This window comes from Ornithorhynchus anatinus, chromosome 2, assembly GCF_004115215.2.
Source record: "Ornithorhynchus anatinus isolate Pmale09 chromosome 2, mOrnAna1.pri.v4, whole genome shotgun sequence".
NCBI lineage: Eukaryota > Metazoa > Chordata > Mammalia > Monotremata > Ornithorhynchidae > Ornithorhynchus > Ornithorhynchus anatinus.
The window spans coordinates 134,697,152-134,716,977 of NC_041729.1; the positions used below are offsets into that span (position 1 = coordinate 134,697,152).

Below are 19,826 nucleotides of genomic sequence, written 5' to 3' on the forward strand. Positions count from 1 at the left end.
AACTCCACTGTGGGCAGGGATTGTCTCCCTTTGCTGCTGAATTGTACTTTCCAAGCGCTCAGTACGGTGCTCTGCACACATTAAGCGCTCGTTAAATATGACTGGCTGAATGAATGATTTCCGAAATGATTCGCTTATTCATTCAGTGGTTGGAGGAAAATCCTACCTTGGATTATGATGATTAATCGATAAGGAACTAAACCTTTCCCTCTGCTTCTCTGTAACTTGTAACAACTCCCTATTCCTCAAAAACTTCTGAGAGGTCCATTCTTTTTTTTTTTTGTGGCATTTGTTAAGCGCTTACTATGTGCAAAGCGCCGGGGGATACGGGGTGATCAGGTCGTCCCACGTGGGGCTCACAGTTCTTTAATCCCAGTTGACAGATGAGGTAACTGAGGCACAGAGAAGTGAAGTGACTTGCCCAAGGTCACACAGCTGACTAGCGGCGCAGCCGGGATTAGAACCCGTGACCTCTGACTCCCAAGCCCGCGCTCTTTCCACTGAGCCACGCTGCTTCTGCGTTCCTCTCCACATCAAGCAGGAACTCCTGACCGGTGGCTCTGGGTAACTCGGCCCTCTCCTCCTCACTCACCCCTCACCCTTCTCCCCTCACCACACTTCAGCTCACGTTCTTCACGCCTCATAAACTAACCATTCACTGTACTTCCTCCTCATCCCTCCTGCCGCTGATCTCCTGCTCACACCGTACTCCTCGTCTGGACCTTTCTCCGTCTTCAAATCCAACGGAACCCAGCTCTCCCCATCTTCAAAGCCCTTCTGAAATCACATCTCCTCCAGTTGGCCTTCCCTGGTTACTTCTTTTCATTCAATATCCATTCGGTAGTATTTATGGAGCGCTTACTATGTGCAGAGCACTGTACTAAGCGCTTGGAATGGACAAATGGGCAACAGAGAGAGACAGTCCCTGCCCACTGACGGCCTTACGGTCTTACTTCTTCTGCTCCTGGGCTGAATTCCGGCCCTTCCCAGCCCTGCCCAGCCACTATGCCACTTCAACAGGGATGTGTTGCCTGGTCACTTGTGAGCCCGTGAGAAGCAGCGTGGCTCAGTGGAAAGAGCCCGGGCTTGGGAGTCAGAGGTCATGGGTTCAAATCCCCGCTCTGCCGCTTGTCAGCTGTGTGACCGTGGGCGAGTCACTTCACTTCTCTGTGCTTCAGTTCCCTCATCTCTAAAATGGGGATTAAGACTGTGAGCCTCACGTGGGACAACCTGATGGCCCTGTATCTACCCCAGCGCTTAGAACAGTGCTCTGCACATAGTAAGCACTTAAATACCGACATTATTATTATTAAATCAAATAAGTTTAATTTAGCGGCATTTAGATGACCCAAAAACGGGTCAGAATTCTTCTGCCAGTCCCTTTTCTCATTTGAAACACAATTGCATATAAGCATTCTTAGAGATGAGCTCTGAATCATTTTCACCCATCAGATATAATTCGAATTTATTATGCCAAGGGAACATTCAGAAATACTCCATCGGGGTGGAAATAAACCCCCAGACCGATTTCGTGATACGGATTGTGCTTTCGAAAAGGTTTGTGGTTAATGCGACAAAATAGACCAACTAACAGGTGGTTACTCTAAGAAAGAGACCAGAGGAAATGATCGTAGCCTTCAAACTAACCACCTTTTGGTTAACTGGAGCGCAAAGTCTTTATACTTGTTATTCTTGGGGAAGCAGGGTGGCTCAGTGGAAAGAGCCCGGGTTTGGGAGTCACAGGTCATGAGTTCGACTCCCGGCTCTGCCACTCGTCAGCTGTGTGACTGTGGGCGAGTCACTTCACTTCTCTGGGCCTCAGTTCCCTCATCTGGAAAATGGGGATTAAGACTGTGAGCCCCAAGTGGGACAACCCGATTCCCCTGTGTCTACCCCAGCGCTTAGAACAGTGCTCGGCACATAGTAGGCGCTTAACAAATACCAACATTATTATTATTATTATTCAGGTTCCTGAACAGTGATTTCCAAGAAAGGAAAAAGAACGAAGGTGGACTGTTATGTGAATGTGTTATTTCTCTGTGTTTGCTCCCTCAGGGCCGAGGAATATAATAAAGAACTGAACAGTCGGTCCCGTGGAAACACGGCTTGCTCTTCTGAGACCAGAAGAGAAACCAGGTACTCCGCTCGGTGATCTAAAATGAGGGATACACACAACTTTTTCTTTCCGTATAAATGAAAAAATAGTAATAGAGGTTTTCAAATCAATCAGTTGTATTTATTGAGCACTTACTGTGTGCAGAGCACTGTACTAAGCGCTTGGGAGAGTACGACACAACAATATAACAGACGCATTCCCTGCCCACTATCCTTGCCTTTAGAATCTAGGTAGTTCTTGTCTATAAAATTCTCACTAGGGGCAGAAGCGTGGCTCAGTGGAAAGAGCCCGGGCTTGGGAGGCAGAGGTCATGGGTTCGAATCCCGGCTCCGCCGCTTGTCAGCTGTGTGACTGTGGGCAAGTCACCTCACTTCTCTGGGCCTCAGTTACCTCATGTGTTAAAGGGGGATGAAGACCGTGAGCCCCACGTGGGACAACCTGATGACCCTGTATCTCCCCCAGCGCTTAGAACAGTGTTCTGCACATAGTAAGCGCTTAACAAATACCAACATTATTATTATTATCGTACAAATATACATTCGGTCCTCTCTTCAAAATCACTCTTTTAAATTTAAGGATCTACATTTAACATTTCACGTATGGTGTAATTAGGACATTATGAATCCTCTACGACCATCTCCTAAAACATCATATTAGGCCACTTATTGGGAAATTTACATTATAATTTGATTACAGTTATCCATTCGCTTTTGGAAATTATCAATAGGACATGAAAGCAAGTGAGAAGAAACATTGAAATGCAGGATTGGCCAAGTGTCTCCGTGCATTTTCCACAAGCAACCAGTGCTCTTTTCAACAGTACGACACAAGTTGTAACAGCGTGCTGCATCTTATATGTGCAACGCTAGAGTCATATTCTACAGCGGTTATAGCTGAAAGTTTTTCCACATTATGAATTAGCTTAATCATTTTTTTTTTCCAATGATGTTTGTTAAACATTCTGCGCCAGGCTCTGGGGTAGATAAAAGATATTCATGTTAGGCACAGTCCCTGTCCCACCTGAAGCTCACAGTCTCAACCCCGATTTTACAGATGAGAAAACTGAAGTGCAGAGAAGTTGAGTGACTTTGCCAAAGTCACACAGCGGACAAGTGGCGGAGCCGGGATTAGAACCCAGGTCCTCTGACTCCCAGGCCTGTGCTCTTTCCACTAGGCCGCGAATCATTCATGGATATGGGTATAGAGGGATTATTTTATTATCCTGTAGTTCCAAATGAGTTCCTCAATACTGGATTCCTAAGTAAACAGTAGATTCTTGAAAAACATGCCTTATTTAAAAAAAAAAAACCCACCTCTCCCTTGAGATTCAGGTCCCAAAATCAAAAGTTAAATACAGAGGGGCTGATATTTTAAGCATAAATTATGAATTTGGAGAGAAGGTGGATCGCTGAGCACTTGACGATTAATATTCACCCAGTAACTTTGTATTTTGAAAGAAACAACAGCCTCTCTGTACATTTGACTTCAATCATCTGCATTAAGGTTTATTCAATGATAACTCTGGTTTGAAAATAGCCTTTGTTATTATTATTGTTGTTAATAAGCTTTAAAAAATGCAGTTACGAATGTTTATATTTCAGCTCTAATGCTACAACCAGGTGCTCAAGTCCAAAGGACACTGTTGTGTACACAAGATCATTTGTGGAGACTAGGTATTGGAAAGTTACCTCAAATATTTCCATTTATTTAATCATTTTAAAAATATCTCTATTTAAGAGTAGTCTCCCACTTTCAGGTAGGAACTCCTAGAATAAAGAAATGTTCATTGTCATTTCGAGGACTGGATACCGTTTGCTATTTCTAAGAGTAAAGGATGGCTGGATGATTTGAGGAAAAATTAAGCTTGAATTTAAAATAAAACTCATGAAGCTATTTGCTATAGTTTTTTTTTTAATTATTAGATCCTTTATCCCTAGTTTTAAGGTAACCTAATCTCCATTTTACATTTGAGGAAACTGAGGCTCAGGGAGATTAATTGATTTGTCCAAGAGATCCTAACTGGGTTTTCTAGTCCCATGCTATTTTCATTAAGCTATGCTGCCTCTCTTTCTTCCTCGTTTTTCACCCAGGTTGAAATCATTTCTGACAGCTGCGTACCAACTGATAATGTTCTTGAGAAATGGCTATATTTAAAAGTGTCGGGTTATTGCCGGCAAGAATAATTCTCAAGAATAATGGAAGCATTTGGTTTCCGACACCTGAACAAGCCTTGAGGTTGGATGAGGAATTTGAGAGTTCATTTTCAGCGGGCGCCAGTGGGGCGTCATCCTGATTTTACTCGTTTCCAGCTCCGAGTAACATTTCGGAACCCTACCGGAGCAATGAAGTCATCCTGCAATCCTTAGAAAGAGAGAAAAAACACCGCAACTCACGATGCATTCTTCCCTTTATTTCGCCACCTTTCTGAACTCTACTTTCTCAAGTCAGAAAATGAAACCATTTTGAATTTTTGCAGCTTGACTTCTATCTAACTTCTGAGTGATTCTTGGTCCCCTCTTTAAATCTCTCTCCCCCGCATGTGTGTCGATGCATGTGCAGATACCAGAAATGATCGGATTTCTCATTTCTGATGTCGATAGTAGAGATCTGTGAACTTTCACTGTTCCCGAGGAGACTTGCAGAAGGGAAAACAAAGAGCGTTTTTCATGTTCTTCCTACTTTGTGTCGGTTTGCAGCAAATCACCAAAAGTCGGGGCGGAGGAAGGCGGCTCGGGAAGAGCTATCCAAACGGTCTATTCAACTTCGGATTGGTAAGTATGTATTTATTTGTATTAAACTACCGTAGTGAGAAGCTGCGTGGCGCGGTGGAAAGAGCACGGGATTGGGAGTCAGAGGTCATGGGTTCGAATCTCCGCTCTGCCAGCTGTGTGACCGTGGGCAAGTCACTTCACTTCTCTGGGCCTCAGTGACCTCATCCGTGAAATGGGGATTAAGACTGCGAGCCTCCCGTGGGACAACCTGATGACCCTGTATCTACCCCAACGCTTAGAACGGCGCTCGGCACATAGTAAGCTCTTAACAAATACCAACATTATTATTATTATTATTATTTGTATTATTGGGGAAGCAGCATGGCTTAGGAGAAAGAGCCCGGGCTTGGAGGTCAGAGGTCGTGGGTTTTAATCCTGGCTCCGCCACCTGTCAGCTGTGTGACTTTGGGCAAGTCACAACTTCTCAGTACCTCATCTGTAAAGTGGGGATTAAGACCGTGAGCCTCATGTGGAACAACCTGATAACCTTGTACCTCCCCCGGCGCTTAGAAGAGTGCTTGGCACATAGTAAGCGCTTAACAAATTATTATTATTATTAATAATAGTAAGCGCTTAACAAATTATTATTATTATTAATGTCTGTCTCCCCCTCTAGACTGTGAGCTCATTGTGGGTGGGAATGTATCTAGTTGTTGTTATACTACACTCTCCCAAGTGCTTAGTACAGTGCTCTGCCCACAGTAAGCGCTCAATAAATAGGATTAAATGAATGAAAGTAGACTTGGCACCGGGGACGAGGCTTAAATGTGGGTGGCAGAATGCACGCTTCAGATCACGACGTCTTTCCTCAGAGCCGTGCTGCCTGGAGGAGACCAGTGGGTGCCCTCGGGGTTAAGCAGCGTGGCTCAGTGGAAAGAGCCTGGGCTTTGGAGTCAGAGGTCATGGGTTCGAATCCCGGCTCGGCCGCTTGTCAACTGTGTGACTTGGGGCAAGTCACTTCACTTCTCGGTGCCCTCAGTTACCTCCTCTGTAAAATGGGGATTAAGACTGTGAGCCCCAAGTGGGACAACCCGATTCCCCTGGGTCTACCCCAGCGCTTAGAACGGTGCTCGGCACATAGTAGGCGCTTAACAAATACCAACATCGTGATTAACCTAAGTGTGATATTCCAGCGAGGAAACTGCACACCTCTGAACCTCTCCCCAACCGTGTCCCTATTGTTGGGTTGTAAGCTCCCTCTAGGCCGTAAACTCACTGTGGGCAGGGAATGTGTCCGCCGTATTGCTGTGCTTACCCTCCCAAGCGCTTAGTACAGTGCTCTGCACACGGCAAGCGCTCGATAAATCCGAGCGATTGATTAACCTGAAGAAGACCTCTGCCATCATTGACATGAATCTTTCTGAGGAAGAGGAGTTGTCTTAATAATAATTGTGGTATTAAGTGCGTGCTGTGTGTCATACAATGTACTGAGTGCCGGAGTAGTTACAAGAAGCAGCGTGGCTCAGTGGAAGGAGCACGGGATTGGGAGTCAGAGGTCATGGGTTCGAATCCCCGCTCTGCCAGCTCTGTGACTGTGGGCAGGTCACTTCACTTCTCTGTGCCTCAGTGACCTCATCCGTAAAATGGGGATGAAGACTGTGAGCCTCCCGTGGGACAACCTGATGACCCTGTATCTACCCCAGCGCTTAGAACAGTGCTCTGCACGTAGTAAACGCTTAACCAATACCAACACTACTATTGTTATCATTACAAGCTAATTAGGTAGGACACAGTCCCACACAGTCCCTGTCCCACATGGGGCTCACAGTCCTATTCCCCAGTTAACAGATGAGGAAACTGAGGCCCAGAGAAGCAAAGTGACGTGCCCAAGGTCACACAGCGGATTAGAACCCAGGTCCTCCGGCTCTTAGGCCTCTGCTCTTTCCTCTAGGCCACGCTTAGGTTGAGAGCGTCTTCTGACGTCGGTCCAGGAGACTTCCCAGCTCGCCCCTAGCCCCCCCGGCTTCTCTCTGGGGGCGGTGAGGGGAGCGGGAGCCCACTTTAAGCAGTGCTCAAATCTTCCCGGCTGATTTAGTCAGCTTTGCCCAAAAAACAGGCCCCCTGTTCTTATGTCTCCCTGACAGTTGTTCCCGTGGCCACCCCTGAAGCCTAACCACCAAACCCTTCGGCCGTCCCCGAGGAATGGAGTGAGTGGCTTCACATCAGTGGCACAACCTGCCCCGAGAGGGTGGAAATCTGAATCCTCCCAGGCCCCGGCCAGCCTCGCCTTCTACAGAAGCAGCGTGGCTCAGTGGAAAGAGCCCGGGCTTGGGAGTCCGGGGTCATGAGTTTGAATCCCGGCTCTGCCACTTGGCAGCCGTGTGGCTGTGGGCGAGTCACTTCACTTCTCTGGGTCTCGGTTCCCTCATCTGGAGAATGGGGATTACCTGTGAGCCTCACGTGGGACAACCCGATGACCCCGTATCTACCCCAGCGCTTAGAAGAGTGCTCTGCACATAGTAAGCGCTTAACAAATACCAACATTATCATTATTAATATTATATTAGAGAAGCAGCGTGGCTCAGTGGAAAGAGCACGGGCTTTGGAGTCAGGGGTCATGAGTTCGAATCCCGGCTCTGCCACTTTTCAGCCGTGTGACTGTGGGCAAGTCACTTCACTTCTCTGGGCCTCAGTTCCCTCATCTGTAAAATGGGGATGAAGACCGTGAGCCTCACGTGGGACAACCTGATTCCCTTGTGTCTATCCCAGCGCTTAGAACAGTGCTCGGCACATAGTAAGCGCTTAACAAATACCAACATTATTATTATTATCATTGTTATTATTTTTAGCCTTCTCCCCCATCCCCTCCACCTCCGGCCCGCTAGATCCCCTGCTCCGGAGAGGTACCGGCAGGTACCTGTTTGGAGGCTGAGTCTCCGGCCCATTGCTGTAGACTAAGAGAGCGGGGATGGTAAAGTCCCCTCCCCGCATCGGCACCAACCCCCTCCCTGTTTTCTAACCAGGGAAATCATCGATGGCTGTGGCTCTTCCTAAGAATCATGATAATTATGCCATTTCTTAAGCACTTACTGTGTGCCAGGCATCGTACTAAGCGCGGGGTGGGTACGAGCAAATCGGGTGAGGCAAGGTCCCTGTCCCCCGTGGGGCTCACGGTCTCGATTGCCATTTTACGGATGAGGTAACCGAGGCACGGAGAAGTGAAGTGACTTGCCCAGGTCACACAGCAGCCAAGCGGCGGAGTCGGGATCGGAACCCATCACCTTCTGACGCCCGGGCCCGTGCTCTGTCCCCTAGGCCGTGCTCCTTCACGGTTTCTCCACAGTCCACCCCACCCTTCCACCCAATCTGCCCCCAAGCTCCCCACTGACCTCCCCGCCCCCCCGTCTCTCCCCAAACTTCCCCACAGCCCATACTTCACTCTGCTGCTCCGGTCGTCTACCGCAAATATCGAGCCGTCGTTTATCGCCCCCATGCCTCAGAAACCTGCAGCGGTTCCTCGTCGCTCTCCTCACCGAGCAGAAATTCAGAGAGCGTAGGGATGTTTATGCTATTTAACTGATCTGCGTGGGTGCAGAATTTTAAAATGTTTTTAATTTGTTGGCCCTATTTTAGCCAACTCAGAGATCTCCTGAATAAGCACCGGTGCTACTTAAATTCGCATTATTTGACGCGCTCACTCTCTCGCTATTACTTTAAGCCTCCTGTGGGCAGGGATCATGTCTACCAACTCTAGTGCCTTATTCTCTCCCAGATGCTTAGTACAGTGTTCTGCACATAGTAATAAATGCCACTCATTTCCTGATTATCCTCCAAATCAAAGATCAGCTGGAGTTACCCACTATGTCTTAATTCATGAGGTTTGGGGGGTATTTTTTAATGGTATTTGTGTGCATACTATGTTCCAGACACGGTAGAAAGCACCAGGGAAGATTCGAGTAAATGATTCATTCATTCCGTTATATTTATGGAGCGCTTACTGTGTGCAGAACACTGTAGTAAGCGCTTGGAAAGTACATTTTGGCAACAGATAGGTTGGATACAATCCCTGTCCCACATGGGGCTCACGGTCTTCATCCCCATTTTGCAGATGAGGGACCTGCGACCCAGAGGAGTTAAGCGACTTTTGCCCCAGGTCACGCAGCAGACAATAATAATAATAATTATGGTATTTGTTAAGCGCTTACTATGCGGCTGGCTCTGTTCTAAGCACTGGGGTAGACACAAGGTAATAAGGTTGGACACAATCCCTGTCCCCCATAGGGCTCACAGTCTTAATCCTCATTTTACAGATGAGGAAACTGAGGCACAGTGAAGCGACTTGCCGGGGGTCACACAGCAGACAAGCGGCAGAGACGGGATTAGAACCCACGACCTTCTGTTTCACGGGCCCGTGCCCTATCCACTGTGCTATGCTGCTTCCCACGGTCACCGTGCCAAAGCCAGAAACAGAAAGGCGACTATTCAGGCAGGGTAATTTGCCAGAATTTTGCCCCCGATCCTGCCTCCTCTAGAATCTGAGCTCTTTGTGGGCAGGGATTGTGTCTACCGACTCTGTACGCTTCCAAGAACGTAGTACAGGACTCGGCACACAGCAAGCATCCAATAAATACCAATTAATTGATGTATTGATTGAATAACCCTTCCCTTACAGCATTCCTCAAATTGCATTCCGGCAATATTATTACCACAACATTTCCTCACAACGTTAGAATTATTTATGTACTTCATAGTGTGTACATTTGACAGATAGGTATAAAGGAGAGAATCCAGTGCTAACATGATGTTCTAACGCAGCACACGAGTGGCTCAGTAAATGTTTACTGCTGCTTTGGCCGATGAAAGTGGCTTTTTGTTTCCCCAGGTCCATCGTGGAAAGAGATATGTGTACCTACTGCCGAAAACCCCTGGGCATAGAGACAAAAATGATCTTGGGCGACTTACAGATTTGTTGTCATTCGACCTGTTTCAAGGTAAAAGTGGCTTCAGATCTTTGCAGGAAAAGGAAATGAAATCGGAACATGTAGGGTCACTTGAGCCCTTTATAGTCTAGGATACACTCGAAAGAGATAATAGGATGGAAAATGTGTCCTTGCATTAGGTTTCGCACTCCCTTATTCAGCCCTCTCTCGGCCGCAGAGCACTGACGTACGTTTCCATTATGTATTTATTCACGTTATCGTCTGTCTCCCCCTCGAGACTGTAAGCTTGGGGTGGGCAGGGAGCATGTCTACAGGCTCTTCTAGTGTAATAATAAAAATAATGTTGGTATTTGTTAAGCGCTTACTGTGTGCCGAGCACTGTTCTAAGCTCTGGGGTAGACACAGGGGAATCAGGTCGTCCCCCCGTGGGGCTCACAGTCTTCATCCCCATTTTACAGATGAGGGAACTGAGGCACAGAGAAGTTAAGTGACTTGCCCACAGTCACAATACTCTCCCAAGTGCTTAGTACAGTGCTCCGCGCACAGTAAGCACTCAATAAATACCATTACCGGATTGATTGATTGATTGATTGATTGGAAAATACTATTGACTCCTTGGGTCTCCTCGAGGTGGTTAGATACTCCAGGAGAAGTGGAACCGTTTTATTTTCGAACTCCGAACGGGTTCGAAACTGGCCTCCTGGGATATGCCCTCCCCCCGCCCCTCCGACCCTGCCAGTCTCTCCCCAACTTCCTCAGAATAGTTCATGGGAACCCCAGAAAGACTTGGGTTTGATGGGGGAGACCTTCAGCTGCCTCATATGTGATTGGTTGAGCGGTAACTTTCATCCCCCCCATTATACGCGGGAAGCAGTGTGGCTTAGTGGAAAGATCACAGGGCCGGGAGTCAGAAGACCTGGGTTCTAATCCTGGCTCAGCCACTTGCTACGTGACAAAAGGCGAGTCGATTAATTCGCCCCAATCCCACAGCGCTTATGTTCGTATCCTTATATTCTACTTTCTCCCCTGTCAACCCGTCAGTCGGATTTACTTACTGCGTGCTAAGCATTCCAGTGCTTAGAACAGCGCTTGGCACGTAGTAAGCGCTTAACAGATGCCATCCTCATTATTATTCTTTGTGCGAGTTCCCTATACAGAGTCGGTGGTTATACTCATAACGACGGTATTTGTCGAGCGCCTACTCTGTGCCGAGCACGAAACTAAGAGCTGGGGTGGGTACAGGCAAATCGAATTGGATACGGTCCCTGTCCCACATGAGGCTCCCAGTCTTTATCCCCATTTTCCAGATGAGGGAACTGAGGCCCGGAGAAGTAAAGGGACTTGTCCAAGGTCACACAGCAGACAAATGGCGGAGCTGGGATTAGAACCCATGACCTTCCGACTCCCATGCCCGGGCTCTCTCCACTGTCTTCCCTCTGTAGACTGTAAGCTCCCTGTGGACATGTATCTTGTCAAACACTCCATTGTATTTACTGTGTACTTGACACATATTAAGTGCTTAAAAAATATTATTATTACTATTATGTAATAAATGGACATGGGAGTCAGTGACATCAATCAAACCGTCAGCAGGGTGGTCATCTTCTGTGCCTAAGAACAATGCGTAGACTCCCTCTCTATTTGTTGACCGAGTATTGATGCTTGCATTCATTCAGTCAGTCCTATTTATTGAGCGCTCAGTGTGTGCGGAGCGCTGTACTAAGCGCTTGGAAAGTACAATTTGGCAACAGAGAGAGACAATCCCTACCCAACAGCGGGCTCACAGACTAGAAGGGGGAGACAGACAACAGAACACAACAAGTAGACAGGCATTACTAGGAGGAAGCACAATACTCTTTTCCAAGGGTAAATCAACCAAGCATAGATTTTGATAATCAATCAATGGTATTTATTGAGTCCTTACTATGTGCAGCGCACTCTACTAAACGGTTGGGAAACCTGTCTGCCGTGTGACCTTGGCCAAGTCAATTTACTTCTCTGGGCCTCGGTTACCGCATCTGTAAAATGGGGATTGAGATTGCGAGCCCCACGTGGGACAGGGACTGTGTCCAACTTGATTTGCTTGTATCCACCCCAGTGCTTAGTACAGTGTCTGGCACATGGGAAGCACTTAACAGATACCACAATTACCGGCACATGGTAAGCACTTAATAAATAAAATTATTATTATCATTCCAATATAACAGAATTGATAGACGCAATCCCTGACGACAAGGAGAAGGTTGCTGCTGCTGAGAAGCAGTGTTGCATAGGATAGAGCACAGGCCTGGGAGTCAGAAGGACCTGGGTTCTAATCCTGGCTCTGCTACTACTTGTCTGCTGTGTGAACCTGGGCTTGTCACTTCACTTTTCTGGGCCTCGGTTACTATCTGTAAAAATGGGGATTAATACTGCGAACCCCGTGTGGGACGTGGACTACGTCCAACCTGATTAGCTTAAATCTACCCCAGTGCTTAATATGGTGCCTTAACAAAGATTTTATTAATGCTGTCAAAAAAGATTTTATTAATAGTTTATAGGAAATATTTTATAATGAAAAAAATCCCCCAGCTCATAAGTTTTGTGGAAAGGTTTCTATTTTGACTGACGTATTTTCAGATTTCATAAAAAAAGTAGCGTAACCCAGTTGATCAATGTATACTTTCATGTGTATCCACCTGTGAGTGATGAGTTTCATCTGATTATGTGACATAAGGCGTTGAATTTGTTTTTTATGCCTCTTAAGTGTGAAATATGCAAGCACCCGCTCCAAGATTTGAAAGCCGGAGACAGCATTTGGATCTATAAGCAGACTGTCCATTGCGACCCTTGCTACTCAAAGGTGAAAGGTGGGTATCAAAGATACGGTGCCATCGCACACAGCGTGGCTGAGTGGCAAGAGCTTGGGAGTCAGGGGACCTGGGTTCTAATTCCGACTCCGCCGCTTGACTGCCGTGTGACCTTGGGCAAATCACTCAACTTCTCTGCCTCAGTCACCTCATCTGCAGAATGGGGGTTAAGACTTTGAGTCCCACATGGAACAACCCTGTGTCTACCCCGGCGCTTAGAACAGTGCCTAGCACATAGGCAGGGCTTAACAAATACTATTATTATTATTATACCATTACATTTCAGCAGATAGAGGGTATATTGAGGGAATGCCTTATTGGGCAAAAATAACTATATAGGTAAGGAAGCGTATATATCTAATAGGAATAATAACTGTGGTATTTGGTTAGTGCTTATAATGTGCTAAGCACTGTTCTAGGCACTGAAGTAGATACAAGGCAATCAGGTTGAATAACACAGTCCATATTCCACATAGGCTCATCAGTCTAAGGTGGAAGAAAAGCATGTTTACAGATGAGGAAACTAAGGAAGTTAAGTGACTTACCCAAGGTCACGCAGAAGGCAAGTGGTGGAGCTTGGGTTAGAATCCAGAAAGACTGCTCTTTCTTTTTATGTTTTTAGTGGATTCGTTAGCATTTACTATTTGCCAGGCACTCGACTAAGCACTGGAGCGGACACGAGATAATCAGCTTGGACGCAACCAAGGTTCCATGAGGGGCTCACAAGCTTAATCCTCATTTTACAGGTGATGTAACTGAGGCCCAGAGAAGTGAAGTGACTTCCCCAGGGTCACACAGCAGATTAGTGGGACAGTCAGGGTTATGACCAGGTCCTTTGACGTCCAGGCCCGTGCTCTTTCCCCTAGTTCATGCTGCCTCTGCTTCTGTGTGTGAAAAATTGTGAACACAAGAGGACACACTGCCTTGTGATGCACACCTAAGGAACGTGTCTGCTAATTCTGTTGCCTTGTACTCTCCCAAGCGTTTGGTACAGTGCTCTGCACATAGTGAGCGCTCAATAAATAGCATTGATTGATTGACTGAAATCAGATTCCAAGAGCAGATTTCAGGTGCCTACACTACCAGGAAAGTAGCTTCCTTTCTACCCCGCTTCGATGCACGAAGACTGGGGGAGGGAGGGAGACACAGCCTGGAGAACGCACACAGCTGCTGGTGTAATTATGTGAGCAAATCATTAATGGCCCATCGCGTAATCTGGCTCTTTTATATACCATTTGAATGCCCCTTTTGTGAAGCTATTTTCGGGGATGTGGGTTTTGTGAGCATACATCGAAGTAGCGATCCTGTCACCTCCGTCCCCTGCGCATACGTAGGTGGATTTCGGGGCTGTGACTCGAGCCTCGGTGAGTTTTTTGCCTTTTTTTTTTTAAGGTATCTGTTAAATGCTTACTGTGTGCCAGGCACTGTTCTAAGCGCTGGGGTAGATGCCAGCCAGTCAAGTTGGACACAGTCCGTATCCCACGGGGGGCTCACGGTCTTAATCCCCATGTTTTACAGATGAAGAAACCGAGGCCCAGAGAAGCGAAGGGACTTGCCCAAGGTCACACAGCAGACAGGCGGCGGAGCTGGAATTAGAACCCGGGTCTCCTGACTCACAAGTCTGTTTTTATCCACTAGGCCCTGCTGCTTGCCTTTAAGAAGCAGCCTGGCTCTGTAGAAGCAGCAGGGCCTAGTGGATACAACACGGGCCTGGGAGTCAAGAGGACCTGAGTTCTGATCCCAGCGCCTCTGCTGTTTGACCTCGGGCAAGTCACTTCACTTCTCAGTGCTTGTTACCTCGTCTGTAAAATGGAGATTAAGACGGTGAGCCTATGTAGGACAGGGACTGTGTCCAACCTGATTATCTTGTATCAACCCCAGCGCTTAGAACAGTGCTTAAATGCCATAATAATTATTATCATTATTGCCATAAATGCCATAATTATTATTATTATTATTGTCCGTATGCCTCGTCTCGTCCCTCTCTTTCCCCAACCCAGATTCCCTTTTGTCACACCCAGTCAATCCCGCTGTGAGTTTCAGCATTTCTTGTGGGTGATGGCTTCATGATGTCCTGCTGGCGGTCAGATACACCGTTAATAATGTTGGTATTTGTTAAGTGCTTACTACGTGCAGAGCACTGTAGGTACAGGGTAATCAGGTTGTCCCACGTGAGGCTCACAGTTAATCCCCATTTTAACAGATGAGGTAACTGAGGCACCGAGAAGTTAAGTGCCCACAGTCACCCAGCTGACAAGTGGCAGAGCCGGGATTCGAACCCATGACCTCTGATTCCCAAGCCCGGGCTCTTTCCGCTGAGCCATGCTGCTTCTCTAAGAAGTAAAATGACTTTCCCGAGGTCACGCTACAGACAATAGCATCATCATTATTATCATTATTTTAGGAGAGCATTGTTTTCACTACAGGTAAAATAGGTTTGCTTTCTCATTCTTTATTTTAATGGCATTTATTAAGCCCTTACTATTTGCTCCCGTAGACTGCACACTCTCTGTGGGCAGGGAATGTAATAATAACAATAATAATTGAGGTATTAGTTTATCACTTAATATGTGCCAGGCACTGTACTAAGCGCTGGGGTGGCTACAAGAAAATCGGGTTGGACAGAGTCCCTGTCCCATGTGGGGCTCGCAGTCTCACTCCCCATTTTACAGATCAGGTAACTGAGGCACAGAGAAGTAAAGGTCGTACCCAGGGCCACACAGCAGACAAGTGGTGGAGCTTGGATTAGAACCCGCGGCCTTCTGACTCCCAGGCCCGGGTTCTACCCACTATGCCATGCTGCTTCTCTACCGACTCTACCATATTGTACTTTCCCAAGAGCTTAGTGCAGGGTCCGCACGCGGTAACTGATGATCGATCGATTGATCGCCAGGCCGAGCACCGAGTACTGGGTTCGATACGAGATGACCAGGTCAGACGCAGTCCCTGTCCTACATGGGACTCACAGTCTTAAGTAAAAGGGAGAACAGGATTGATTTAGATATTAGAATTTCATTCCCAGGAATAGAAACTGCAATATTATAAAAGGGCGGCTGTTGTGTGGTAAGGCTCAGATGACGTGAGTCTAAATCTGAGGCCTTGCAAATTGGACTGTGTTTAGCCCTGAAGACTAAAGTTCATTCATTCATTCAATAGTATTTATTGAGCGCTTATTATGTGCAGAGCACTGTACTAAGCGCTTGGGATGAACAAGTCGGCAACAGATAGAGACGGTCCCCGCCGTTTGACGGGCTCACGGTCTGATCGGGGGAGACGGACGGACGAGAACGATGGCGATAAACAGCGTCGAGGGGAAGAACGTCTCGTAAAAACCGATGGCGACTAAATAGAATCGAGGCGATGTACAATTCATTAACAAAATAAATAGGGTAACGAAAATATATACAGTCGAGCGGACGAGTACGGTGCTGTGGGGATGGGGAGGGAGAGGTGGAGGAGCAGAGGGAAAAGGGGAAAATGAGGCTTTAGCTGTGGAGAGGTAAAGGGGGGATGGCAGAGGGAGTAGAGGGGGAAGAGGAGCTCAGTCTGGGAAGGCCTCTTGGAGGAGGTGATTTTTAAGTAAGGTTTTGAAGAGGGAAAGAGAATCGGTTTGGCGGAGGTGAGGAGGGAGGGCGTTCCGGGACCGCGGGAGGACGCGACCCGGGGGTCGACGGCGGGACAGGCGAGACCGAGGGACGGCGAGGAGGTGGGCGGCAGAGGAGCGGAGCGTGCGGGGTGGGCGGTAGAAAGAGAGAAGGGAGGAGAGGTAGGAAGGGGCAAGGTGACGGAGAGCCTCGAAGCCTAGAGTGAGGAGTTTTTGTTCGGAGCGGAGGTCGATAGGCGACCGCTGGAGTTGTTTAAGAAGGGGAGTGACATGCCCAGATCGTTTCTGCGGGAAGATGAGCCGGGCGGCGGAGTGAAGAATAGACCGGAGCGGGGCGAGAGAGGAGGAAGGGAGGTCAGAGAGAAGGCCGCCACGGTAGTCTAGCCGGGATATAACGAGAGCCCGTAACAGTAAGGTAGCCGTCCGGGTGGAGAGGAGAGGGCGGATCTCGGCGATATCGTAGAGGTGAAACCGGCAGGTCTCGGTAACGGATAGGATGCGTGGGGTGAATGAGAGGGACGAGTCGAGGACGACACCGAGATCGCGGGCCTGCGGGACGGGAAGGATGGTCGTGCCATCCACGGTGATAGAGAAGTCTGGGAGAGGATCGGGTTCGGGAGGGAAGATGAGGAGCTCAGTCTCGCTCGTGTTGAGTTTTAGGCGGCGGGCCGACATCCAGGCGGAGACGTCCCGGAGGCGGGAGGAGATGCGAGCCCGAAGGGAGGGGGAGAGGACGGGGGCGGAGATGTAGATCTGCGTGTCATCTGCGTAGAGATGGTAGTCGAAGCCGTGAGAGCGGATGAGTTCACCGAGGGAGTGAGTGTAGATGGAGAACGGAAGAGGGCCGAGAACTGACCCTCGAGGAACTCCGACAGTTAAAGGTTGGGAGGGGGAGGAGGCGCCGGCGAAGGAGACCGAGAATGACCGGCCGGAGAGGTGAGAGGAGAACCGGGAGAGGACAGAGTCCGTGAAGCCAAGGTGAGATAAGGTATGGAGGAGGAGGGGATGTTGATTTCGGATCTCTCAACTACCTGTAAAATATTACCATAATGCAATTCTGAGACATTTAAGCACCCTTAATATTCAGCGTCGTTATTTTCTTCCAAAATAGCATTTGGGGAAGGACTGCTAACAATCTGGCGGCCTCGCGGTTGGCAAGAGAAGTGCAAAAGTTGCTTCTTGCATGAAATAGGCCACCGTATCGGCCTGCCGCCAAGGAGTGGGGGGACCAGCAGGTGTGAAGAGGAAGTACCGGGACTCAGTGGGCTCTGCCACTTGTCTGCTGCGTGACCTTGGGCAAGTCGCTTCACTTCTCTGCGCCTCAGTTACCTCATCTGTAAAATGGAGACTGAGACTTGTGAGCCCAATTTGGGCCAGGAGGTGTGTCCAACCTAATTAGCTTGTATCTACCCCAGTGCTTAGTACAGTGCCTGGTATATAATAAGTACTTAAAAAATACCATAAAAAGATACCAGCCATAAAAAGATATCAGCCATCCCCACGAGGCTGTTACCTAAAGTAAAAGTGGAATCTCAGTTCCAACAGACAGACAGAGCTCATGTTAGAAGCAGCGTGGCCTGTTGGATCGAGCATGGTCCGGGCAGTCAGAAGGACCTGGGTTCTAATCCCAGCTCAGCCACTTGTCTGCTGTGTGACCTTGGCCACGTCACTTGTCTGTGCCTCAGTTCGCTCATCAGCAAAATAGGGATTAACAACAATAATAATAATAATGTTGGTATTCGGTAAGCGCTTACTATGTGCAGAGCACTGTTCTAAGCGCTGGGGTAGATACAGGGTCATCGGGTTGTCCCACGTGAGGCTCACAGTTAATCCCCATTTTCCAGATGAGGTAACCGAGGCCCAGAGAAGTGAAGTGACTCGCCCACAGTCCCACAGCTGACAAGAGGCAGAGCCGGGATTCGAACCCCTGACCTCTGACTCCCAAGCCCATGCGCTTTCCACTGAGCCACGCTGCTTCTCCAAGATTAAGACTGTGAGCCTCACGTGGGACAGGGACTGTGTCCAACCCGATTTGCCTGTATCCACCCCAGTGCTTAGTACAGTGCCTGGCACCTGCTGAACACTTAACAAATACCAGAAATATTATTATTATTGGGAGAGTACAACGTAACAATAAAGAAGCACATTCACACGTTCCCTGCTCACAGCAGGCTTACGATCTAGATGGGACAGATGGGCATTAATACAAATAAATAAATTACAGATAATTCACCATGGATAACGGCAAGGTATCTAACTGCTATTTTTAAAAATTTCTTCCTCTTGCAGCGAAGTGGATTCTGTAGGTCCACCTGAGAGAAACCAGGATGAAGAGCATTTTGAAGATTTACTTTAAAAGGGTTTTTTCACAGAAGCTGGAAACTATCTTGGGCAAAATTTGCGATTATTGTGCTCTGGATCAAATAGTCTTAATTGCATGTAATGATAAACGAATCACTTGATGAGCAATATTTCACGTAAGGCAAACTTCGCAGGCTTTCCCTTGGATTCCAACACCGTTGCAAGGTTATCGGTAAGATGCTCGGGGAATCGAGTCATTGATCCGGAGCCAATTGTAGACCGGTGCCTGGCAGTTGTATTTATCTCCGGTGATTTCCTACCGTTTGCGTTTCTCTCAACCCTAGCCTTAGAGATTCCTGCATTCGCATGGTGGATTACAATGAAAAGAAATTTTATTCAGATGGTGGAAGTATGTCTTCGGTGAGATGTTGGCAAAGGATCTTGATAGATGATTTTCAATAAAGATGCAAAATATAAAATATGAACGAAGGAATCGTTCTACCGAGCATCTGAAGAAGAGCTTTTACTGTTGAATGTAATCAACTGAAATATGCAAAGAAATACCTTTTGTGTTCTAGCTTTATCGTGGATACACCGTCACAGAAAATCAGAAACAGAAAGGGAAATATTAAGGAGTTAAGGATGAAGAGACAAATGTAATTCTTTGCATATAAGAACTCTGTTATAGTTTTCTTGGCGTGCATTTCAAAACCCGGGTCAAGCCATTCACTGAGCAGTAATAATAATGTACGACACGATCACTTTTCTTGGCATATGAAAATGTAGTCTGATTATGGAGCATTTTATATTTGCAAAGGGCTTATATAAATAAATAAATGCAAATGTATGTGTCCTTCCATTCATAAGGTAACTAATTATCAACATCATTCGTGTAGAGTGGCATTTATGCGATCTTTGTCTGCGACAGTGTTCAGTACTTGTTTGTAGCCTTACGTCTCCAGTTCCTCTCCTCGAATTCTCTCCTCGATCGCCTCCAAATGTCACCAGTGATCTTCTTGCTAAATCCAATGGCTTCTACTCCGTTCTAATCCTTCTTGACCCCTCAGCTGCCTTCGACACTGTGGTCCACCCCCTTCTCCTAGAAATATTACTTAACCTTGTCTTCACGGCACTGTCCTCTCCTGGTTCTCCTCCTGTCTCTCTGGCCGCTCATTCCCAGTCTCCGTCGCGGGCTCCTCCTCTGCCCCCCACTCCCTTACTGTGGGGGGGTCCCTCAAGGCTCAGTTCTGGGTCCCCTTTTAGTCTCCATCTACACCCAGTCCCTCGCAGAACCCATTCACTTCC

The 19,826-nt window shown here is 47.6% G+C and overlaps 1 protein-coding gene across 9 annotated transcripts in view; it reads left to right on the forward strand.

Annotated features, from left to right (window-relative positions):
* The window catches only part of SCEL (sciellin), a 155,802-nt gene extending 136,434 nt beyond the window's left edge, over positions 1-19,368 (forward strand). For 8 of the 9 annotated variants that reach the window (XM_029048213.2, XM_029048235.2, XM_029048257.2 and 5 more), the window contains 6 exons: positions 2,056-2,136; positions 3,718-3,789; positions 4,813-4,887; positions 9,710-9,818; positions 12,514-12,616; positions 18,510-19,368. In XM_029048213.2, the coding sequence (XP_028904046.1) occupies positions 2,056-2,136; positions 3,718-3,789; positions 4,813-4,887; positions 9,710-9,818; positions 12,514-12,616; positions 18,510-18,526 (457 nt within the window). In that variant the 3' untranslated portion in view covers positions 18,527-19,368. The remainder of the gene's footprint in view (positions 1-2,055; positions 2,137-3,717; positions 3,790-4,812; positions 4,888-9,709; positions 9,819-12,513; positions 12,617-18,509) is intronic. The other variant, XM_029048261.2, reaches the window with a different exon arrangement.
* The last annotated feature ends 458 nt before the right edge of the window (positions 19,369-19,826 follow it).